Source organism: Molothrus ater, chromosome 2 (assembly GCF_012460135.2).
Source record: "Molothrus ater isolate BHLD 08-10-18 breed brown headed cowbird chromosome 2, BPBGC_Mater_1.1, whole genome shotgun sequence".
NCBI classification, from domain to species: Eukaryota; Metazoa; Chordata; class Aves; order Passeriformes; family Icteridae; genus Molothrus; species Molothrus ater.
Genome location: NC_050479.2, coordinates 34,895,839 through 34,920,846, shown reverse-complemented (window position 1 = coordinate 34,920,846; position 25,008 = coordinate 34,895,839). Strand labels below are relative to the sequence as shown.

At 41.8% G+C, this 25,008-nt stretch overlaps 2 protein-coding genes across 2 annotated transcripts; one reads left to right on the top strand and one right to left on the bottom strand.

Moving 5' to 3' along the window:
- The first annotated feature begins 2,920 nt into the window (after positions 1–2,920).
- SLC25A6 (solute carrier family 25 member 6) lies at positions 2,921–8,300 on the top strand. Its single transcript, XM_036382173.2, has 4 exons — positions 2,921–3,091; positions 4,254–4,740; positions 5,441–5,581; positions 5,995–8,300. The coding sequence occupies exons 1-4, from the start codon at positions 2,981–2,983 to the stop codon at positions 6,150–6,152; spliced, it is 897 nt and encodes a 298-aa protein (XP_036238066.1). The 5' UTR covers positions 2,921–2,980; the 3' UTR covers positions 6,153–8,300.
- Positions 8,301–9,062: 762 nt separating this feature from the next.
- LOC118685153 (granulocyte-macrophage colony-stimulating factor receptor subunit alpha-like) lies at positions 9,063–25,008 on the bottom strand. Its single transcript, XM_036380962.2, has 12 exons — positions 24,985–25,008; positions 20,322–20,439; positions 20,014–20,150; positions 18,878–18,998; positions 17,446–17,575; positions 17,179–17,354; positions 16,108–16,247; positions 14,388–14,420; positions 13,387–13,516; positions 12,695–12,788; positions 11,971–12,052; positions 9,063–9,313 (listed from the first exon to the last, which is right to left on the bottom strand). Exons 1-12 carry the CDS (start codon positions 25,006–25,008, stop codon positions 9,251–9,253), a joined length of 1,248 nt encoding a protein of 415 aa, XP_036236855.1. The 3' UTR covers positions 9,063–9,250.

Below are 25,008 nucleotides of genomic sequence, written 5' to 3'. Positions count from 1 at the left end.
ATTTTATGTTACGCCCTTTACTGTAAATAAACACACTCCAATCAACTCTGGAAACTGCTACAGCAATGGTGTAAGATTGGAAACAAGAACTGGAGCAGCAGCTTCCTGAGAGAGTCAAGACAGGCTGCTCTGCATTAAGAGAGGCTTCCAAAAAAAAGGCAATTATATAAAAGTACAAGTTTCCTCTGTGATTGTAATTTGAGATTAAATGTGAGGGCATCACATTTGTTTCAAGAACATCATCCTATACCTTTTTAGCCCTACTTAATTTGTGAGCTCCTATAAAAGTGGATAGCAGAATATGAGATAAAGAGGAAAAAAAAGTGAAGAAACAGAAGAAAAAGCATGGTGATGGAGAAAAAAGGATTTCCCCCAGTCATATGCAGGTGAAGCTCCCAAGCTGAACAGAACATGACAACTACAGACTGAAAAAGTTCCCCATTACAAGTTCTGTGCCTTTTACCTTCATTTTTTGCACTGATGATACTCTAAAGTCTTAGAATATGAAGTTCTTTTTGAATCAATAGAAAATTTTATGGTGAACAAAATCTCAGTCTCGCAGACAAGGTATTGTGCTAAGAGAGTATTAACATTCAGTTTTGAGCTTCTTTTAAAGGAAGAGGCACACTGTGTGTGCCTCCCTGAATGAATGTATCACATCATTTCATAAATTACATTCAGAATATGGCCTTCTAACACCCTATGTGCATAAACCTCTGTGAGCACAGGAGTCACTTCAGTCTGTCTGTATTATGCTTCAGGAGAGCACACAGTTTATTTTTGGTCTTCTGGTGTGCATAAAAAAAGTATAGTGACATATCTTGTACTAGAGCAGAAACAAAGGCTGTGCCTAGCACCTTTTCTTCTCACAGCATGCCCTCTTGAGAGACATGCTCATTTTGAAATCCTGCAAAGTACATACATGTGTAAGCAGTGGTTGCTAGCACCTCAGCTACTGCAGCTTTGTGGTTCACCAGTGATCTGTTTAAAAAGAAGGTTTGGCCTTATTGACTTTGGTTGGAAACACCCACAAAAAGTGAAAGCAGGTGATGTGAACTAATGCACTCCAGCTAGAACAATTTCAATGCTTTTAGAAAGAATAGGTATCATTTCAGACAGAAGTTTGACAGGTTCAAAATATCAATTTCAGCATACAGTAAAATAAGCAAAGTTACTGATGGAAACCAGGCCTGTCTTGGTAGGGCCTGAGTCCCTGCCATGAGTGCTTGCTGTGACAGCTTGCAGGGGAGGTTTTCACAGCATCTAACTTCAAGTGCCCATACAAGAAGCTGGAATTACCCTGTCCTATTGTCCCTCTGTTGTCCCACAGGAAACTGCAGCTAAGTCCATTGTCTTGGATCAGTTCAGTGACATACAGAAAAGTCCAGTGATGTGACCCTTGGCACTGGCAGTGCTTAGAAGGAGGTGTGAACAGAACCTGGGAAGAAGGATATGTCATGGATCAGCATTACCCAGAGGGTGGTGAGCATGGAGCAAAACTGACAGTGCCTGGACAGTGCCTGAAATCTGCTCCCCTCCACCTGACAGCTGCTGCTGCCCCATGGGGACCCCATGCAGTAAGCTGTGTCTCCCTCCTAGACTGGCTTCCAGCAGTTGCTGCAGAAAGAGCCTCCTAGTTCACTTGCTTGTGCTGCTCATTGACTCTGCCTGGGTCCACAGACCCATACCCCAAAGTCAGTGCTCCAGCAGCTCACACTCAACAGAATCAGAATCACAGAATCAGTTATGTAGGAACAGAAATCTCAGATCATCAAGTACAAGCTCTGACCCAAAACCAGGTCAGCAGATCATGGCACCAAGTGCCACATCTACTCTTTCCTTAGATACACCAAGGGACTTTGACCACACCACTTCCCTGGATGGTCCATTCCAATGTCTCACCACTCCTGTGAAAAAAATCCGCCTAACATTCAACCTAACCCTCCCCTGGCACAGCTCAATATTGTTTCCTCTTCTGTTGCTGGTTGCCTGGGAGAAGAGGCCAACTCTCACCTGGCTATAGCCTGCTTTTGGGTGGTTCTAGAGAGCAATAAGGTCACCCCCGAGCCTCCTTTTCTCCTGGCTAACCAGCCCCAGCTCCCTCAGTCGCTTCTCACAGGACTTGTGCTTCAGACCCTTCACCAGCACTATTGCCCTTATCTGGATCCGCTCCACCACCTCACTGTCTTTCCTGGATTAAAGGGCTCAGAACTGGGCACAGTACTCGAGGAGTGGCTACACCAGTGCTGAGTGCCGGGGCAGGATTACTGCCCTGCTCCTCTTAGCCAGGATGCCACTGGCTTTCTGGCCTCCTGGGCACACGCTGGTTCATTTTCCGATGCTGTCACCAGCACTCCCGTCCCTTTTACGCGGGACAGTTTTCCAGCCAGTCTGCCACGGGGTTGTTGTCACTCAAGTGCATTTGACATTTGCTCTTGTAGAACCTCATACAAGTAACGCCCATCGGTCCAGCCCGTCCAGACCCCTCTGCAGAGCGTGCGTGCGGGGCGATACGGGGGCTGTGCAGGCTGGGGCGGGCGCTACTGGCAGCGGCACAAAGCGATCGCGGAGAGCGCTTGGGAAGGCGACCGTGTGCGGACAATTGTGTGGGCAGCGGCGGACCCGCAGGCTGCCCCGCGGGGGCCGGGCCGGAGCGGTGGCGGTGCCGGGCCGGTGGCGGGGCCGGTGGCGGAGCCGGGGCGGTGCCGGGGCGGTGCCGGGGCGGTGGCGGTAGCGGGCCAGGCCGGCCCGGGTGACGCGGCGCTGCGACACTGGCGCCGCAGCGGGGCGGAGGGCGAGGGGAGGGGCGAGGGCGGGGCCCTTTCCTCGAAAGCACCGCCCCCCGCTGCGGGCTGGCCAATGGGGCGGGGGGGCGTGGCCTGCACGGCCCGGCATTAAGCCCTTGCGCGGGGCCGCTCCCGCCCTTTCGGCTTGAGCGGCACCAGCGTTTCCCTCCCGGCGGCTCCGGCGCGGCGCGAACATGGCGGACCAGGCCATCTCCTTCCTCAAGGACTTTCTGGCGGGCGGCGTCGCCGCCGCCATCAGCAAGACGGCGGTGGCGCCCATCGAGCGGGTCAAGCTCTTGCTCCAGGTCAGCGGCGTCGGCGAGAACGGGGGGCGTGGGCAGCGCCTCTCTCTGCCCCCGCGGGTGCCGGGCCGGGCGAGGACAGAGGGACGGGCGTGGGCGCGAGCCGGGGCCGCGGCCAGCGGGGACAAAGGGCGCGAGCGAGGCGACGGCGGCTGGCGGGAAGGTCACGTGAGCGACGGCGGGGAAGCCGAAGCCGGTTCCGCCATGCGGGGCGGGGAGGGGAAGGAGGGCCGGGCCGGGCCGAGGGGGGCGGCCGCCGCTGGTGTCACTTCCTGCCGCCCCCGCTGCCGGCGCCGAGGGCACGGCAGGGAGGAGAGGGCGGCCGCTCTCCGCCGCCATCTTGGTGGCCTTCACGTGATGCGCGCCCGGGCCGGGATTGGGCCGCGGGCGGGGCGGAGCCGGGGCGCGGCCGGCGCGCGCGGCCCGGCGTGACCCGGTGGCGCCCCAAGGTGACTCGAGTGACCTTCGCGTCGGCCGTGGGGCTGGCCGCTCCTCACTCACCTCCAGCCCCTGTCCCTCTGGCTGGCACCTCTGTGCCTAACGCGGCTCTTCCTGGCGATTCCCACCACAGGCCTGTCTTTGTCAGTAAAGGCTCTCACCTCTACGTATGCCCGATGAATTTGTCTTATGCTTGCCCTTGTACCTCGCAGAATCAGTTTGGTAAAGACCTCGGGGAGATCATGGAGCCCAACCTAATGCCACGTAGTCTAATTTAAAGTAGACTGTGGTACTAAGTGCCACATCCAGTCTTAAACACCTCTAGGAATGGCTGCTTCACCAGTCCCTAGGCAGTCCATTCCAAAGTCTAATCACTTTTTGTCTGAAGAAATTCCTCCCCTAGTTCCCCCTAAACCTTCCGTGGCACAGCTTGAGTCTGTGTTCTCTTGTCCTGTCACTAATTGCCTGGGAGAAGAGGCTGGCCCCCACCTTGCTGCAGTCTCCTTTCAGGAAGTTATACAGGAATTGCTAGCAGTTTTATATTCTTGTTTTGTAAAGTCCTGATTTCTGAGAAAGCTTGGAAGCAATTTTAAGTCTTTTTCTTTAAAATAACAACAATGGCCACTCAGAACTAACAACTTTTGTTTTATAGTGTAAGCAGGTTTAAGCCTAGCTGCAGCATAGACCTCTCGAGGCAAGTGATCAATGTTTGTGATTTTATTTGCAGGTGCAACATGCGAGTAAACAGATTGCTGCTGATAAGCAGTACAAGGGTATCATCGATTGTGTAGTGCGTATTCCAAAGGAACAAGGAGTGCTGTCCTTCTGGCGAGGAAACCTGGCAAATGTCATCAGATACTTCCCAACTCAAGCTCTTAATTTTGCCTTCAAGGATAAGTATAAGCAGGTGTTTTTGGGAGGTGTAGACAAGCACACTCAGTTCTGGAGGTATTTTGCTGGTAACCTGGCATCTGGTGGTGCAGCTGGAGCCACTTCCCTCTGCTTTGTCTACCCCTTGGATTTTGCAAGAACCCGTCTGGCTGCTGATGTTGGAAAAGCTGGTGCAGACAGAGAATTCTCTGGTCTTGGGGACTGTCTAGTCAAAATCACCAAGTCTGATGGTGTGCGTGGCTTGTACCAAGGGTTCAATGTCTCTGTCCAAGGCATCATCATCTATAGAGCTGCCTACTTTGGGATCTATGATACAGCAAAAGGTAATATTTCAGAGGGGACCTGAAAAGCCTGTTTTTAGAATTGTATTGTCTGTTTTGGATATGTGAAGGGGCATATTAGTGCTACATTTGTGACACTGCTGTATACAAGGGAAAACCATTGTTAAAGGCAGCAGTGTACCTGCAAGTACTGGTTTTGTACTTCAGGCAGTTGCTCCTAAGGCCAGGAGAGTATGTTGGTGACCAGACACAATTAGAATAATTTCTTTTTTGTTTGGTACATACTGAAGTTACACTGGACCAGTCCAAGTGTGTTTAGCAGAATGGGATTGAGCAGTGGTTTTGCAAAGTAATTTTTAAGCTTGACATTTGGGGAAATAAACCATTGATGCTAGTTTGTAATGTAAAAATATCCACAGGGACAGCAACTTTAGTGATGTTTCTTTAATAAAAGCAGAGTGAATAGTCAAGTCTTCTCATGCCAGTCTAAAAAGAATGCTTGTGCTTAAATTGTAACCTACTGTGGTTATTGAGAAAAAAGTCTTGCAAGTACAGCTTCAGTATGTTTAAAGTTTGTGAAGTGTTATGCTGCAATTTTATTTAGAGTATGGGTCTACAGTGTTTCATACTAGTTCATCTACTAAAATAGCTAGATGAACTAGTAGCTAGCTGTCATGCAGGAAGTGAACCAGAGGAGGATGTGCAAGGTGAAAAGCTAATTGCTGTTTTTGTTTTACTGCAGGCATGCTCCCAGATCCCAGGAATACTCACATTGTTATCAGCTGGATGATTGCCCAGACAGTGACTGCTGTGGCTGGCGTGGTCTCCTACCCTTTCGATACAGTGCGGCGTAGGATGATGATGCAGTCAGGACGCAAAGGAGGTAAGCTGCAGATCCACAGAGCTGTCAATGCTGTGTGAAACAGCATTAACAAGATGGAGTTGTTTTTTTTACTAGTAGCTATCCTCAGAGTTGCAGTTCATTGTTCCATAAATCTGGTTTATTATATTGTACTCCAATGAGGAAATGCAGTAAGGCTCAACCTGAGATTATCAGGATTTATGCTGAGGATTTTTCATTATGGAACATGAAATTAAAAAAAATGGACTGCCTGTTTGAATTGCTAGATTAAATGAAGATATTAAAAAGGGGGCAAAATATTTTTAGTAAGTATTGTGTTTCAGTTTTAAATTGTGGTTTGGGACATCACAAAGCAGTTAAGTGAAACGGGGCAGTTGTTAAAATTACCTGAGATGAAATAGGAATTAAGAATAACTCTTTGCTCTTTTCTGCAGCTGATATCATGTACTCTGGAACAATTGACTGCTGGCGGAAGATTGCAAGGGATGAAGGAGGAAAGGCCTTCTTCAAGGGTGCATGGTCTAATGTTCTCAGAGGCATGGGGGGTGCTTTCGTGCTTGTGCTGTATGATGAATTCAAGAAAGTAATTTAAACAGCCTAAATAGAATTGGAAATCAAGTTGAGCAGATCATGTAGAATAACTACCATTATGGACCATTGACCTTCAAGAAATTCCTGTGAGTCTTATTTATCAGAGCCAGATGATACTTGTAGATGGGGCTAGAAACTGACATAGAGGGCTGATCCACTTCTCTGTAACATGCATGAAAACACTGAATCTGGCAATTCAGTGTGACAGTTTTTCTTTACAGCAGTAAGGAATGAGTCGCGTTGGTTCTGGGTCCAAAGTTGTTAGGTCCAATTTAGGCAGAAAAACTATCATTTGCCTGTGGATCAGTCTTCAGTTTCAAGTCCTATCTTATAGGACCATAAAATTGTATTTGAAAGCATTTGCTAACAAATCATGGTTTTTTCCACTTGTACTGAAGCACTATGTACCATTTTGCACAGCTGAACATCTAGCAACTTTGTTCTTAAATTGGGGCATTCTGCTGTAAAACAATAAACATACTTACTCGGTCTGTGTTGAAATTATTACATAAAAGCCTTTGAAAAGCCTCTTGTATTTCAAAACTTGTTTCAGATAATGGGTCCTCTGATACCTTTACACAAATAAGCTTTTTAAAAAAATTATTAAATGCGAGATCTTTAGAGAGGAGGGGTGGGCAAGCATGGGTTATACTAATAGAAACCATTCCCATTCTTTGTGCCTGATAGTGTATGATGGGCTGCTGCAAGTGGCTTTTTGCATGATTCTTAGAAATTGATTTACAACTTCTATGATTTAAAGTTACAGGGTTGGGGGTTGTAGTGCTAGGAAAACCCAAAGTACCAAGGACTGTTGAAAAGTAGCGCTCTTACCCTTGGTAAAGCAGCCTAAAATAAATATTTTTTTGGTCGAATCAGTATGGAAAGCATCATGGCATTCATGCAAAAACCCAGGAACCCAGTAAATGCCTTCAACTTCTGAGTGACCTATGTATTGTATTGTTGCTGCGGGTTGGAAATATTGATAGTGCCATTCAGGCACTGTTTGGCCTCATCTGTAGCAGTGGTCAGTAGCTCTGTGGAAGGTTGAATTTAATCTGAAATGAGTTGCAGCCTAATAGGTGAAGTTCAAGGGTTGTGGGGGAAGGAATGTGTGTGCTTCTATGTAGCTGTAAGATAATAGATCAAAGTAGGTCAGCCTTCAGTATTAACTGACTGATGTTTAGGGATGGTCAGAAGACCAGATTGAGTAATTTCTCATAACTGCTCTTTGAGATGTAATACCTATGTGCTGTTCTTCATATGTATATAATCTTTTGTACTTTGTAATCTGCAAAGACATCCTAGAGGGACCAGTAGAGGAAAACAAGGTGTTAATCTTCATGTTTTAAGAGCTCTCCCTATATCTTTAGAAAGAAAAAGTGTCACTGTATGACTCATTGAAGGCTGACTGAGCTGTCTTGAGTTCTTCTGTGTGCCTTCTGAGATTGCTATTCAAGATGAAGTATTTAAATTACCTGCTTGGCTTTGGCTGGTTATTACCTTCCTCCTGAGTGTACTTTTTCCTTTCACTGTTGCACAAGCACTGCTTTCAACATCTGTATGTGAATGTAAGGACATTACACAGCTACTTTGTACACAGGCTACTGGCAAACTTCATGTACCTACTGCAAGTGGTTCTTACATCCTGTGTGGCAGTAGCAGCTCCCTGTCATGCAGGCAGGTCATTAGGTGTTAACCCTACCAGTCAGTTCTCTGGGGGAGCAGGGGAAGACATTTTGTCTATAAAAAGCATTAATCAGGTTTCTTTCTGTATCAGTGCCTTGCAAGGGTAGAGATGATGATGGGATACCTCCCTGTGAGAGAGTCCAAGCTTTGTGAGAGAAGCCAAATGTGGTTACTTCAGCAGCCCCTGACAGGGACAGGACTTTCACACCCAATCTCTCCTTCAGAACAAGGTTTAACCAAAAGAAATAGGAAAAGATACAAAACCTCCCAAATTTGCTCTAAACCAGGACACGAACTGCAATTTCCCTATGCTGTACATTGAATATGAACTAATTTGTGGTGTTCAGGTTTGTTTTTATTTTTAATATATGGCTTCCTTTAGTCATGCAGCAGCAATTTCCAGTGTGTGATGCAGTTTAGGGATGTAAGAGGCAAACAATAAATGAGTCTTTTAAAAAAAACATTTGTTCTCTGTCTTATTGAAACACTGAATTCATTCATTTTGAATAGTATAAACAGGAAAACATCCAGCATTTGTAAAAGAAAGTACTGGCATCTAAAGCCTATATTATTTTTAAAAGGCATTGGAAGTAGCATTTGCACCCTTTGAAGGGAGAAACTAAAATGTGTTTGTGAGGAATTTTTACATTTAAGATCTAGCTATTAAATATTAGATTTTTTTCATTTCTTACAACTGTTGGATTTTTTGAAGGCTTTCAATGCTATTTGTGTTACTGAAGTACATACTAAAACTGCACAGGATCACAGTGTTGCAGAGGTCTATTTACAGTTGCAATACTGAGCTCATGAAATGGCTGACTGAGACCAGTATAAGTAATTATATTTGACAAGTATAATTTTATTTTCTGTTCTTGCATAAACTTAATTGCACATATTGGGATAGCTTGGTGGTGCTGATTGGAAGACCAAAGAGCAAATTTTAACACATTCTAAATAGCTGGTTTGTGCTTTAGAAAATAACTGGGCATATAAAAATTACAGTATAATTGCTGTGGCATTATACAGCAAGGCTGTCAGCCTCCAGGAAATCATTATAATGAGAGGCAAGAAGCTTCATAGCAATGACAACAAAAAGTAACAGCTTCATTCTGGTTAAGAGGGCTTGTCTCACATTGTAAAGAACCTCTTAGCAAGGTTCAAGCACTTCTTCAAAGTAGGTGCTTGCAGAAAAGCTTAGTTGCCAGGCATTGTGGGTTTGAACAAGAGGAAAAGAACAAATTTCACTGATTTTTCTCCCTTTTTTTTTTATCCGCTCCATTTAAGTAGATTTTAAGGAGGCAAACAGTTCTATAGGTGATTATATTCTTTTATAGATTGGTTTGAAGTACTTGTCAGCGGGATCCGTAATTTTCTTTCATGTTGGGGAATCAGGTGTGTTTTTGGAAAGTCGGATCATTCCTCAACTGTAGTTATTTTCTCAGTGTGACTTTTCGTTGGTAGATTTACATATTCTGTCTAAAGGGAAAGAAAATTTTGTATCATGCAGTAGGCTACAAGTTGGTATCATTCTGAACATTAGTTTCAGCAGTACCAAAGGCATCCCATCTTGGTCTTTTAATAGTTAATAAATGATTGCAAGGCAGGAGAAAACAGTTTTAAGGACAGTTAAGGAATGTTTCAATATATCTGAGCAGTACTTGCTGTCAGCAGGAGGAAGAACAGAAGCTGGTTTAGACACTGGACAGCCTTGGCTGAGAAAATAGAAGGAATTTATTCAGAATTTTCCATACGTAGGCATTTGCTTGGCATGCAGGTAAAATATGTTGGTTGCTATCACACATTTTTACATTGGCTAACCTAGAGTTCTAGGAGAGTACCTGCTGCTAGGTAAGATTGTAGTACTCATAGAGCACTTGGAGTTTAAAGTTTTGAGGAAGATAAATAATTTAAAAAATGGGAGGGATAGTACTGATGGGGAAAACAGGTTAAAAAAGCAAGCTTGCTGTTGTACTGAGGGTATGTTGTGGAACATCAAACCAGGGTGTTCTGGAAACTTCTTTTCTAGGAAAGCTGAAGAATGGGTAAAGCACTGCAGGGCCTTGTGGTCATGGTGTTTTGGGCTACTTTACTGTTCTCCAAGGAAAATGCACAAAGAGTGTATTTTGCAAGTTCTTGGAATATATTTAACTCCAAGCAAGAGGCGATAAAACTCGGTAATGGTGAGGAAAGCATATGGGGAGAGTGACTAGAAAGTCATTGGTCTGTAGTAAGATGAGTAAAATAGAATGGATTAGAGGAGTGCAAGTTGTGTGATGCACTAAATGATTTGGTTGGTAGGATCTTAAAGCAAAATTGGCAGTTCATTAACGTGACTGTTTTAAGGATGCAGTGCAGAGAGTTAGGTTTTTTTAATCATGAGCTTTTCCAGCTATCTCAGAAAAAGTATTGTGTAATAGGATAAAAGAATTAGAAAATGTGAAAGGTCGTTGAGTAAACGGAGGGAAAATGAGGAAATGCAAACTTTAAATAGGTGTGATTAGCAAAGGATATTGCAGGTTTCAAAACAGCTCAAAAACCCATTAGCACTAAATGTCAGGGAGAGTGTTGGGTATTCAGTGGAGGAGAGCTTTTGAAAATGTACTTTTTGTACTGTGTTATTTTAATAACTTTGAAGAATTACAACATTCAATCAGTGTTAAAGGTACTGAGTTTGGAGAGAAGAGGTAAAATAAAATTAGATTTTAAGAGTAGATCAAACTGTTTAAACATGTCAAAATCATATGAATTATCTTCACAGTAGTGGTTGGCAAGTGTTAGGTAATGTGAGGGCTTCATTTAACTCTGGCAGCTGCTGCTGCATTGCTCCCTGCATGGGTGTGCCTGAGCCACAGTTTGCAGACCTCATCCACAAAGGCCTCTGGGTTGTAGTGAGTGATTTGAGTGTGTTTGGTAGTGTCTGTGCACAGGAATTTGGAAGCCACTCAAGTTCAGGAAAGGCAAGCAACCACTATTCAATTTTCAATTTTACAAAAACAGCTTGTTACTTTCCTAGCTATATTATTTAATGTGATGGACTGCGGACTGCTGCTGCTCTGTAGCCTTAGCTCGGCTGCCTGGTAGGAAGTGAGAAACTGGGTATTTATGACTTAAGGTGCATGAAGAAACCTATCTAAGTCACAGTCCTACCTACTTTCTGTGAAAGGCAAAGGTGGTAGGACCAAGCACAAATTAAACAGGACAGCAAGCTGGTATATAGTTACCAAAACTGGAGAGTTTTAGTAGTCAGAGATTTGGGGATTCTTTGTAAACGATTGAAGGAAAATATATGTGTCACTTTTGGAATCCTCATTGGAATGCATGGTGTTGCTCACTGAATTTTAGGCAATTAATGACTAACCTGATTTACTTACTTCAAGAATGTCTTTGCTTTAGCCAAGCATGAATGGCTTGAAGCCTGGTTGTCATCATGTGTGTAGAAAGAGAGAAGAGTTACTTGCTGTTGACAGTGTGCAAGTGTGTAAGATACTGTAAACAGGAAAGGAATAAGGGTAAAAAGTAATGGATTTTAGGTGCATTAAACCAAGCTATTAAAAAGGCTTTTTAAAAGTAAGGTTAAATAAATACACAGAATAGGCTGCACAGGGATGCTACAGTGTACTGGTCAAATACAATTTGCACAAAACACTGAAATTGCAAATCCTGTGTTGAAGCAAGAGGAAGTTTAACTGTTAAGCCTTTCCAGCCTTGTTGATTTACACTAAGTGTGACGGGATTTTTACATGGGTATAGGTCAGGCTTATGAAACACATATTCACATTATATTATGACCATTGGTGGTTGAAAATGCTAATAGAAAATGCATCCTCACTTTGGGTATTTTTAAAGTATGAACAGCAACCTTGCAAAGCTGGTACACACAGAAATTACAGTAAATTTACACTCAGTAAAGGTGTAAATTCTGGTCTTAAAATATGTCTGCAAATATCTTCAGGACAATCTTTTGTTTCAGTGTTGGCATAGAGCATTTCAGGTTTCAAAGCAGAATAGCTTGCATGACAGGAATTAATTTTGGACCGAATGTTAACATTTATTTTTATAAGTCAGTTTTTCTAGTCTTTGGCCTGTTGTGGTTTGTAGTTAACAAATTTGACTGAATTGAGAAGAAATCATACCTGGATATCTTCATCAGTTAATGCACTGAATTTGTCTCTTGGTTGTGGTATGGGAGGAAATATGTTCTTGAAACTGCAGTACCTTTGGGTAGAAAATGGGATTGTGGAGAAATTGAAAATACCGCTAATATAATTCACACAAACATTTTGTGGTGTAACTTAAGGACATTTTTTACTTTCAAGATTGAGTATCTATTGCTCTACAAATTAAATGAGAAATAAAATATTTTCAGTGGGGTAACTGGTGGGTAACTATTATTACACTTAACATTTGGGTGATTAAAATTTATTTTGTGATTAAAATCACAGTAAATAAGTTATTAATAAGATACTTTGAATAAATGAAGTGACATAACTTTCACCCCTGAGTGAGAAGTTTTCTCACAATAAGAATATGTTAATTTGGGTTCCCTTTTGTCTGGTACTGTATATAGCCAATGGCTTCAAAGCTACCTGGATGTTAAATGCTTAAAAATAAGGAAAAAAAAGCTTTTGTAGGATCTGGTAGAATCAATCACTTAATAACTTCAACATCCTTTCCCCCTTTTCCACTTAGTGATTTTGCATGCCAAAGGGCCATTCACAGCAATCCTGGTGGTAATAGTTCATGGCATTGATAATCAGATTATTTTAATTTGCCGGTAGGAAAGTAGGAGGTTGTAGGAATGTGTTTCATATAGACAATACTTTGTCATTAGTGTTTACAGAAAAAAAATTGATTTACCTTTTGAGAAGACAATACAGGAGAAGTGTAATTGAGATTGTTCCAAGTGCAATCAGAAATAAAATCACAAAAATAAAGTAATCTTTCCCTTGACCTGATACAGGCAAGAGAGAGAAATATTTTAGCATGGTAAAAAGCTGTCTTTGTGACTGTACGATGTAAGGAATGAGAATTTCATTACATTTTTTTAATGTTCTGAAGGACTTCAACTTGACTTCATTATAGAATTTCGTCCAAAAATGCAGAGGGATTTAATACATTTTAAACCTTTTCAGATATTTAAAATTAGAGATTTTTTTTTTTTTTTTTCAGTTCTGGAAAAAGAGAATAAACTGACTTACAGAACAATTAATAGAGCAAAATTAGTGAAGAGAAAGATGCAGAAGGAAGAGGATGATATTCATATAAAAACTTAAGAGAACAGAGAGGCAGCCTCATCACAGCAGACCAAAGACAAGAGTGGGTCTGTCTCTGTTTCTGTGGCCCTGGCATCTGAGTAACTGCTGCCTTCACAATCCCAGCTAATCAAAGGCTCTGCTGCCAGACTATTGGAGCTACTCCTCCCATTAATAAAATCCATCCAGTTCCGTCCATGTAATTGGGTAAAAATTAAGATTTTATTAATTTATGTGACTATAAGGAAGAAAAGGAAGCAAACAAGTTAATACTGAAAAAAATATTCGTGGTCTTACCAAACTCAATGGGTTCACTCCATTCCCCCCAGTTTGAGCTTACAAGACAGTTTTTCCCACGTGCTCTGATTTTCAGAGTGTATCTTTTTTTCTCATTGTAATTTTGGAATTCATATCTATCATTCCTTACCTAAAAGGAAAGTGATTAGACTCTGCATTTCACCTCATAGTCAAATATTAACAAAGTTTGTGGGTAAATTTTCTGGTACAATTTCTAAAAAAAGATTTGTATGATTTTTTTTTTTTTTAGGTATGCACTATCTTGCCTGCAAAACTATCTCATTTTTGAAGGTAAAAATTTTTGTAAGTTTATTTTGTCTTTGATTTCTTTTATTATGCTTTATGGACACTTTTTTTTGTGTCCTTGTTTGTGGACCCTAAAGAAATCTGAAAGACACAAAGCAGAAATTGGAGAAGCACCCTGTAAACTGCCCTTGCAATCTTAATGGGGTTTAAAATGTATGGATGGTGTCGCTCATTGCTAAAAAGATTTAATGTTCTTGAGACAATACAATAACAGATAAGTTATATTTGGCCTCATGTTGCTTTATACAAAGTCTGGAATCTTTCAAGCCCTTCCAAGGCTTAGAAGACCACTCATTTTTTGAGGGAAGACTGACAGTATTTATTAAATTCCCCAGGTTTTGAAGATTGTTGTGGTCCCTTTGCCTAGCTGTCCTGAGCTATCAGTGGTATTACTCCAATGAGAAAGAGTATTTCAGGTTTTTAGTAAGCAAAATGTCACATCTGTCAGGAACAAAATCTATTTGTGCAATAGATGGAATGTATGAAGTTTTGTGAAATGCATGGAAAATTTTGCCTACCCCATCCAAAGTGGATATATTCAGTTTACATTTAAAGATATCACAGGAACATATTTTTCTGAATTCTCATTGCTACATTGATACAAAACCTGTAGTTCTATAACTGTATTTTCTGTAATGGTATTTATATGCCTAAGGAGGCAAAAGTATAAATTCATGTGTGACAAGAATACTTACACGAGGAAGCTTTTTCTCTTCTGTGGGCTCATCCTGCAAAACAAAGACAAATCTTAATTTTTATTATTTTTTTATCAATCAAATGTTTCTCTTGATTGTTCTCATTTTCTTGCTTTTGAAGATCATAAGTTATTTTAAACTGAAAAATCAATCAGATATAATTCTCCAGTAATCTCCCAGAATAACAGCATTTTATTCAGTTTTGTTTTCCTACACTTCCTTTTAGGAAAGGAAGGAAATATTAATTATTTATCAGTAGATGTGAGAAGATGTATTTACCACTAAGGGTATTTTTATACACACTGTGCATTCTCATCCATATCCAAATTACGCAAGCAATCACATCATCCTACAAACACAGCAGATCTGGAAGCTGTGATTTCACAATAGTTTGTGAAAACTGACGTGAATAGTGAATTTACCCTCCTTCCTGTCAAAGTCTCTGTTAGACTTATCCATGCTCAGAGGCTTTCTGTAAAGAGCTGCTTACACATCCTATGCAATCAAAACTTAATTAACTGGAAACAAACATTGACCTGGATCAAAGAACCTGAACATTTTGAAGAAAGGGATAGGTTCAAAAATGAGTGAACAAATTCAACAGCAGTGACTTTTAGCAATGACTTCAGAAAGCATCAAAAAGCTGAGGTCCTGGAAACATCTATCACATGTAATATCAGGATAGCCAGCATTATGGAAAAGTCAGAAAGGCATAACTGGAAGGGATGTCTCATTACAGAAAACACACCCACAGTGTGTCTTTGACTGTAAAGAAGACTAGCATTTCCCCATCACTCACTGTCAGCTGAGTGCTTTCAGCTTAGGAGGTGAAGGAAGTCATCAGCCTGTGCTGGGAATGAGCAGGGTGCAAATGAGTTGCCTAAACCTTAGTTGTGTAGTGCTGCTTTAGCTGTCTTACCTCTGTTGGTCTCTCCTGGAAGGTGTGAGTTCTAGCTGCCATCTCCACGTCAGTACTGCTGGGACCTTCAGCACCTCGAGGGCTGTGAGGCACCTACTGCTCCACAGCAGGGAGCCCCGGTGGGCAGTGACCCCCAGGAGATATTCGTGCTCCTGTGCAGACACCTGCATTAAGGTGTCTCAGCCTAGGAGATGAATTCCCTACTCAAATGTAGAAATCTACACTGAACCCCACCCATTCTGATTGTGGCACAGGAAACAAGAGTTAACATGTATTTCTTTCAAATAAATGTTTTGACTATATTGTTATATTGTGATCTATATCTTTATGTAAAACTTCATAAACATTTCACACAAGATCTTACTGTCAAATTATGCCAACCAGCTGGAAAGCAGCATTGCTGCAACTGCTCCTTGTACCAATAGGTACCAAGGTAGATACTATTAATGCGTGAAAGATACAAAATCCAGATAATCCGAACTGCCTGCAAGCTGTTGATCTTGTTTTTAATAAACAAATGAGATTTAAGGATGTATTGCTTTATTGTAGTTGTAGATTTATGTTTAACCCTTAGCTGATCTTTCCTGTAATGGTCTTGTGGCTGAGCAGTTACTACCATGGTAAGCCTCTGAGCTGCAGAAGTTGATGACAGCTAGGATATGAGACCAGGAAAACTGTAGCAGGAGGACACTACAGCTTATGAGAGACAAATTAACAAATAAAGAAGTCAGAAATGTACATATTATAGATATGCATGAGCATAGGTATGGTACCATACAAAAACCAAGAAATTGTTTTTACCTTATTTTGTATGCTAATTTCATACTGAAAACACTTTGTGTTTTCCACATGACTTGTAAGGGGTGGATGCCATGTAATTATGCAACTCATAGGATCTCTGGTACAATGGGCAGTGACATTTAATGGAGCAGTGAGTATTTCTGGGGAAAAAATGGAATAATTAATATAGGCATGGTCAGTAAACAGTCACAACTCCTGCCTTCACAGCAAAATGCATGTGAAGGTGGGGCAGCTGATGTACAACTGTGGGCTGCTGGTGCTAACTGAAGTTATCTGGTAAATAGCAGTAAAATACCTAACCAAAACTTGAGATTATATCACTGAAGTTTTTGGACAACTGAAGTAAATGAAGTTCATGTAAAGAAAAGGTATGAAAGATTTTGTGTAATTCACTAGTGCAATCAGCAGAGTGCCATTTTCTTCTACATCTGTTTTCCAACCTCACATTGACAATGCAAGTTTCCATAGGAAAAAGGAAGGAAGTTTTTGTGTTTGTGGTATTATTCATGATGCATTCAAGACATCTGAATTGGAGTGCCTATTATAGTTGACTCAGTGTGACCTGATTTCTCTTGGGGCTTAAATACCTAATTCACAGAGGTACCCACATATTTAACTAACGCCGTCCTAATTTGGAAGCTGAACCTCACTCTGGTTTTAGGACATGTAGCTCTTGTGGCTCTCAGAGAGGTGTGAAGTTAAGGGATGGAAAAATAAGCCCTTAGGAAAGGTGGCCTTGAAAAACATCTGACCATTGAAAATCAACCCATCAGGGCTCCCTGCTGTGAAGCAGTAGGTGCCTCTCAGCCCTTGAGGTGCTGAAGGTACCAGCATTACTTGGAATCCATGACTATGTCCACACCTCTTGTCTCAGCAGTTTTCTTCAGGCTGCCTCTGCTTGTTTTAGTCAAGTTTTGGAGCTGTATTCTGTCAGCTGTTGGAAGCTAAGTCTGCCCTGCAGTGCAGGATCCTGCAACAGCTACAGACTTTGTTTTAATATGCTTTTCAAGAAAAATTCCCCACTTCCTTATTTTATAAAACAGTAATAAAGTAAAATGCTCAATTACTTACCAATTTTATACAGGTCAATGTACTTATCATAGAACTGGATCAGAGAGTCTTTGCTAGACCCATTCACCAGGAAGTAAGCTTTTTCAATCCCTATGCTCACGTTTTGGAAGATGCATCCCACATTTCTGCAATTTTCATCTTTAATGTAAAGCTCACATTCCATCTCCTCTTCATCTCTGCATACAGCAAAGTATTTTAGTTAAACATGGGCACTGTGATGTGCTGAATGAGAATTCAGACTTTCCTGTCTCAAGCAGACCTACTTACCTTGACTTTTGCCAGTAGAGAAAATACTGTGTGTCTGCTGGAGCATCCCTTCCTGCCTGCCAAGTGCAGTTCATGAGGAAGATGTTATAAATCACACAGGAGAAGTTTTCAATGGCTGAGCCCTTCATGCCTGCAAACACAGGAATATCCATGGTGAGGAAAAATCATGTGACTCCTCCAAGCTGGAGGATCACGGCACACACTTAGCTGTGTTAGACACCTGCAAGCCCAGCTAGTTGTTGCTTGGGTTAGGAATGAGAACTGAGAGAAAACTCTACTCTCACTCCACTTTAACTGCCTCTGAACTGTGAAACTTGTCAGCGAAGCATTCCACATGTAAAGGAAGGCACATTGCCTTTTAATACCATCCATGCTGCTACAAAGATAAGTATTTCTTCTTTTGCAATTAACATCCAGGAAACTACTCCTGATGTGTTTACACAGAAGATTTAAAAAGCTGAGACTTTTAAAGTGAGGTTGGACTTTTTCCTGCTCTCCAATCAAGCAGGCTCATCCTTAGATCTTTCCACCTTCATGTGGGTGACAGTGACATGTTCTTTTGCTTTTCTGGAGCACATTGAAACAGGAACCTCGTTGGTTTTGGAGGTTCCTCATGGCTGGGCTGTGCAGGCATGCTCAGCCTCTTCCTCTCTTCTTCAACCACTTTTCTGCTTCTTACTGTGCTATGTCCTAAATTCAGTGAAAGCCTGGAGGCTTCCTGTGCTACTGACTCCATCCCTCTCCAATGCCCAATAAAGAGGGCAACCTTATGGGAGAACAGGGGAATCCTCTGAGGAAGCTGCACACTTGGAAGGTAGCACCAGCCGGGGAGACACACTGAAGTTTTGGGTGTTCTGGCTTATATTTTGAGAGTCACCATGAATGTTTCCACTGACAAATCTACAGGAAGAGAAGAGCAGCGAGCATTTTCTGTGCTCAGACATGAGAAAGCTGCTGATCCATCACCTCTGTCCTGTCTGAAGTAACCCCAGTTACACACAACTGCTGCACCCCTGGTGGCTAGGGAATTTTAATGGAGAACTCTGAGCTGAGAAGGAAGGGAAAAATGGGTCACAACAAACTCATCAACAGCCCAGTAGAAAGGCATTCAATAAATAAGTACTAACATCTTAATTTGTAACAGCCAGAAATGTTATTTGACTCCACCCTTAAACCACTGTAGTTTATTAGCATTTTGGAGCCTTAGTATAAAAGAGAATAATGAACTTATGGATAGATTTGTTGTAATACATCTCTTGCAGAATGATGGAGACATTTATTACCGAGCAAATAATTTTAACAGATCTGGGAAAAAAAGCTTCTAATAGAAAATATAGCAGTTGCCTACTATGTAAGTAACTGTTTTCTAAGGTAGTGTTTACCTTTAAAAGATTGCAAATGCATAAAACCTTAGCCAGATCATATACATTACCTCCAGGGAGAAAGCTGCATTGTTTTGAGATGTTTGTGTTTGGCACTTCAATGACAAAGGTTAGCCCTTTGTGCATAGGCATGTGTAGTTCCACTGGAAAGCTGCATAGTGGACTATCCACCTGTAAAGAGAACATGGTATTTTATTTCTCTGCTTTTCCTCTTCTGATGTTAGATGAGGCTGGCTATGGAAGTGCAACTCAGGACTACAATTCCATCTATATGCATGTTTTTGGTTCAAAAACTAGCTCTCTCCTTTAGCACTCAAGGGTGATATAGAATGGAACTGAGGGATCAAAGACATAACTTTGATTAACTGAGGGACAAAGACATAACTGAGGGATCAATGACATACACGAAAAGCTTTGCGGCTCAGGAGTTGGATACTACACTAGTGTGCAACTATTTTAGGAAACTAATAGTAGCCCAGGGGGATAACAGAAGATGGCTAATACATAGGGGAGCCACAAAGGAATTTAATCGAAGGATTAAGCAAAACAAAAGTCCTCATCTGACCTGCTCAGGGGTTAAAAACTGTCTGTGCTGTTATACATATAATCCTCAAAAAAGATGTGATGTATTTTGTACTGTGTATTTCTAAGGCACCTACTTTGCTAGGCTAAATAAGCCATCTTTATCTCTGTTGAGCTTCCTATTTTCCTCTTTTGATAATGTGGGTTTATAACATAGCCTGTGTTACAGGCATGATCCTATTTACTGGGAAACAAGTGAAAAATTTAGGATTACCATAATCCATGGCAGTGTTTCTGGGATTTTTTTTTTTTTTTTGTGAGGGGTCTCTTGCTATGTCTCTTTAAAGTCTCTAGAAGTCTCAATCTCACAGCCCCTTTTTTTCAGCAGCTGCATCCCTGCTCATGATTCAACATAGCTGCAGTTCAGGCTATCACTTTCTTTCTACTTTGGTGTCAGAATTTCAATTCTTTAGTATGCATTGGGTGCTCATCTCACAGTAAATGCACCCTGGCATTGCTGATGGCTTTCCACAGCCCCTAAGAGATCAAGCTGTAGACTGCAAACAGCCACATGTCAGATGTTATCTGTGACATTCATTTTTTTTCAAAGTAAATGAAATTGATAAAAGGTACAATTATTTCTCTCAATGAATAGCAAGTTTACCTCTGTGTCTATATATTCCATGCCTCTGTCCATGATGATACATTTGTACTTGGAGAAATTCCTGCTGCTCTCCCAGGACAGTCCCATTTTTCTCCAGTCCACATTCACATTTGTAATAGGTGATTCTTGTGTGTCTGCTGAAAGTGTTGCAGCATAAGTTCAGTAAGGATATGCTATTGCTTTTGTTGGATACAGAGGATGGTATCTGTCAGGTTTAAGATAGCAATTGCCAGTTTCATTGCAAGTATCTCTGATAAATGAAGAGTTAAACCTTGTTTCTCAGATTATATCTGCAAAAACGTACTTACACTCCATACACTGGATGTCAGCATGCAAGGGATGAAATAGCATCATATACCACAAAATCATACAAATGAGTCCAGGAGGATCAAACATATTTCCTTCTCTGGAAAGAGATAATGAAACCTTCAGAAAGAAAAAGGAGAATATTAAAAAAAATTAAAGGAAAATCACGTTGAAGTGTACTTTGGTCTTGCAAAACTTAATTTTTAAAAATATTCTTTAGAAAAGCCAAACAGAGGAGGTGCTTCAGGCACCTCTTCTTTGAACTAACTGAATAGCCATGATACTGCCTATAACAAAATAGGTTGAGATAAAGAGGCCATGGACTCTCATGATGATAAATACACTCACTGTATTCAGTGCAGAGACCATGACTGACAATTACTTTTTTCCACATATCTATCCTTACTGTACCATCAGAAAGTCAGGTTTTCTTGCTTTCTGATCCTGTGAGATCACAATGCTGTGCTGTTTATTAGCAGCTAGAATGGTGTTGATAACACACCAGTGTTTTGGCTGCTGCTGAGCACTGCTGGCACAGCACCAGGGTTGTCTCTCCAACCCCATCCCACCAACTCTGCAGAGTCCAGTGGGACAGGGGTGAGCCAGAGGCTGGGAGGGAACATGGCCAGGACAGCTGACCCCAGCTTAGAGGGATATCCCATATCATATGGCATATCATATGACATATCATATCATATCATATCATATCATATCATATCATGTTCCCATGATATCATATCATGTTCCCATCATAACATATCATATCATATCATGTTCAGCAATAAAACCTGGGAGGAAGGAGGATTGAGATGGGATGAGGCATTTCTTGTGCAGACATTTGACTTCTAAAGCAACTGCCATGTGTACTGCAGCTCCTATTCCCAGGGAATGACTGGATATTGTCTGCTGAGGGGAAGTAGAGAATAAGGAAGAGGGGGGGAGTGAGAGAGCAGCTTGGTGAGCAGCTGGTGGCCAACCAAGGTCAGGGCACCACAGTATTTATTCCTGTCACAAATGAGTCTCCACTTTTCAAACGACATAACTCCCACTGGTCATAGAGGTTTCCATCCATACAGAATAGTCTGCTTCAAATTTTATCTTGCTTCAGTGTCAGAAACCAAGGAGTCAGATGTTCCAGATCACTGTGGGCAATTTAAATTTCTAAGGAAGTGTGAGCACCTGCAAAGGGTGACTCTACATTCGTTCATGTGGTATGGAGGACTGAGCAAAGTTAGTCAAACACTGACGTCAGCTCTTGTCAAACATTTCTCATGGCGTCAGCTCTTGTCAAACATTTCTCATCTTATGTACAATTTCCCTTTTCTCCAAGGAGGTTAAAACTCTTTGGAAAAGATTTCTCTATTCCCAGCTTTTTTTTTTTTCTACATGAAGAAGCAACTCTGGTTAAATTTTCATTTGCTTTAGCACTGCCTAGCAGTGCAACTTTGTAGCAGCAATTTTCTTGATTACAGATAGTACTAAGAATAATTCTAAAACTGAATTAAATTCTTACAAACTCAAGAAAAAGAGAAACGTGGTAATATTTTGTTACTAATCAGCCCTTCTATATTAATTTTTATGGTCATCTCAGGATGCTGATTTCAAACTGACTCCACTTGTGGTGAAAGCAAAAACCCACCCTGATGTTCCAAGTCATTCTGTAATCTTGAATATTTTCAGAAGGCGTGTCACATTTCCTGGAAATTGGCTTGATGTGACATTTCCGTCACGTCCCCAGGATTGAAGCTGGGCCTTGGGGTTGCAACAGAGACAGACTCTTCACTGTAACCTGCTTATCTCTTGCAGCATCCATATTTGTAAATCATCATGCTACAGTAAGGACGTGGCCAAGGCTGCTGGGAAGCGATACTGAAGAATCTCAAGTACAAACAGTATGGAGGACTGGCCATTGAATTCTCTGTGAGATATTGTCTCAACAGTTATTTCCACTTTCCCACGCTCCCAGGGACCACCCCAGCAATGCACATGAGAACCTTGAGACCTGTTGTCCTTCCAGTTAGCCTCTTAATCATATTTTCTCTGTTTTGGCCCTTCTGTTCAGTCACTCAACACTTTCCCCTTCCTTTCCTCATGTTCCTTTTCTAGGCATTTGTTTTCCTTTTCTTTGGCAACTGTCTGCTCTCCTTTCCTTTATTTTCTTTGTTTCATTTTTCTTGAGATCTCCCTCTCTGTTCTGATTACTCCTGTTCTTTCAAAATCTCCCTCAGGTTTCCTACACATGAGTGCAGCCCCATCTTGCAGGTACCCTTCATGCTTTCTCATGGAAATGCTCATCTGGGACACTGCCATAGGAATCATCCACAGCCCTGTCTGCTTAGAGGAGTGTTTGCTGCCATCATTGTCTCCACACTCTGGACATTTCATTGGACATGCAGTGGGAATAGCAGGGCCTGTAAGCATTCCCTTTCCTCATAAGAAATGATCACTCCAGCTGAATGCCCCAACACATAGCCAGGTGCTCTGTTTTTTCTCTGCTTGGAGGCAGGATGGGCAATGTAGGAGCTGTGGTGAGCCCTGAACCATTCAGCTGAGCAATCCAGACCTTCTGTACAGTGTCCAAACAAGTGGCTCCAATCATATTTTTAGGAATTTCCAATCGTATTTTTAGGAATTTTCTGCCTCCAGGACCTCCATTCTCTCCCAGACTGGTCTTCTTCAGACAGGTGTGGTAAAGCTCTCTCTGGTCTGAAGTCACCTTAGTACTGAAGGTGCCAGAAAGAACACTCATGTCAAAATGATTGTGAGTGTTATTTGGAGGATTAGACCAGAAGAACCATACATATTCTGCTGTCAGCAATATTTCCTCATATTTCATCAAAATAGATTTTATTGGAATGAAAATGCCCAAACTGGATGATTTTTTTCTGCCTTTCTTCTTTCCTCTTTCTCCCCTGGCCAGCCTCAGAAGTGTGTGTCTATCCTGCTACACAGGGGAGAGCCCCAAGGGTACTCAAGCACCTGTTTTCCAGACTCCTCAACTCTTAGCTCACTCCCTAGCTCTCTCCAGGGCAGTTTGTAATAAGCCCAGTCTATCCACCTTATCAATGTGTCAGAAGTGAAATACTGTCAGGTAACCTGTAGTGGTTTCTACAGAAAGCAGGCACTAAATATTGACTTAAGCGCTCTCAATTCTTACCCTCTCAGTCCATTGTCTTTGCTCTTAGGCTGTGAGTACAGGATGGCACCAGAAAATGTCACCTGAGAGCAGTGACTTACTTGCTTCAGTGTCCCTGGGAAAATTACACCTGCCCATGACACTCTTCCAGAAATGAAACTTTGTATTTTACTCATATGGTAATGTGAGGATAAATGGATACTTATACATTGCCAAGATATTGGAAATATCATACACTGGCTAAACCTTCCTGGAAGCATTGAAATAGGAATAGAAGTCTTACAATGCCTACCAAGCAATATTATTATCAAATTGCTGCCTAAATGCAACTATTCCAGTTTTTAGATCAGTATTCTGATTCCTGTAGATGATACAAAACTGGGAGAAGTGGGTGCTATGCAACTACGTTTGCTTCAGAGGGACCTGGAGAAGCTGGAGAAATGGGATGACAAGAATCTTTTGGGATTCAGCAAAGGAAGGTGCTGAGTCCTCTGCTTGGGGAGGAATACCCCCTGTCACCAGCAGAGGCTGAGATCCACCTGGAAAGCATTTTGCAAAGAGCACAGGCTGACCATGGGCCAATGGTGTGCCCTTGCAGAACAGAAGATCAAAGGCACCCTGGCCTGTACGAGGCAGAGTGCTGCCAGCAGGTCAAGGGAGGTGTTCCTGGAGTGCCCTGTCTTGTTCTGGGACCCCCAGGAGAAGATATGGAGCTGCAGGAGGGAGTCCAGCAAAAGGGCTCTGGACACATGAGAAGAGGCTGAGAAATCTGGGGTTGTTCATCCCAGAGAGATGAAGACTCAGCAAGATGATATCCATGTGTACAAATACCCAGCTGTGGGGAATGAGGAAGAGCCAGGCTCTGCTCAGTGGTGACAACTGACTGGACAAGAAGCAATGGGCAAAAACTGAAATCATGGAAATTCCATTTAAACACAAGAAAACACCCTTTAACTGTGAGGTAGTCAACTACTTGAACAGGTTTTCCAGGAAAGCTTTGAAGTCCCCATTGCTGGAGTTACTGGCTGGACAAGCCCTGAGCAACCTGCTGTAGCTGACCCTGCTCTAAGCAGGGTTTGGGATAGGACAATTTCCAGAAGTGCCTTCCAGCCTCATCCATCCCATGATTTTGGTATCTACTTTTTTCTCCCCCCAAGAAATAGAAATCTACCTATTTCTAGTTAATGTATAGAAAGGGTACAGAAAATAGCATTTCTTTCACTTATTGAAAAATAGATGTCAGATAAAAAATGTCAAATAGTGCAATATATATCACAGACATTTCATAGTCTTCCTTGGATCTTGCAGAAATCTTTACAAATTTTGTATTTACACATTTCTACTTTTAATCAAATCAGTAAAAGAATCCTCAAAATATTCTATAGAATTCCTTAAACTCAAAAGACACTAATCCATATTTTGTACATATGCAAATATGACTGTACATAGCAATCCCTGGAAAATATTTGTATCCTGCAAAAAATCTTCTGTGGCATAAAAAAATCAACACAGAACATAGAGAGACATACCTCCTCTTGAAAAACTCTCTTCAT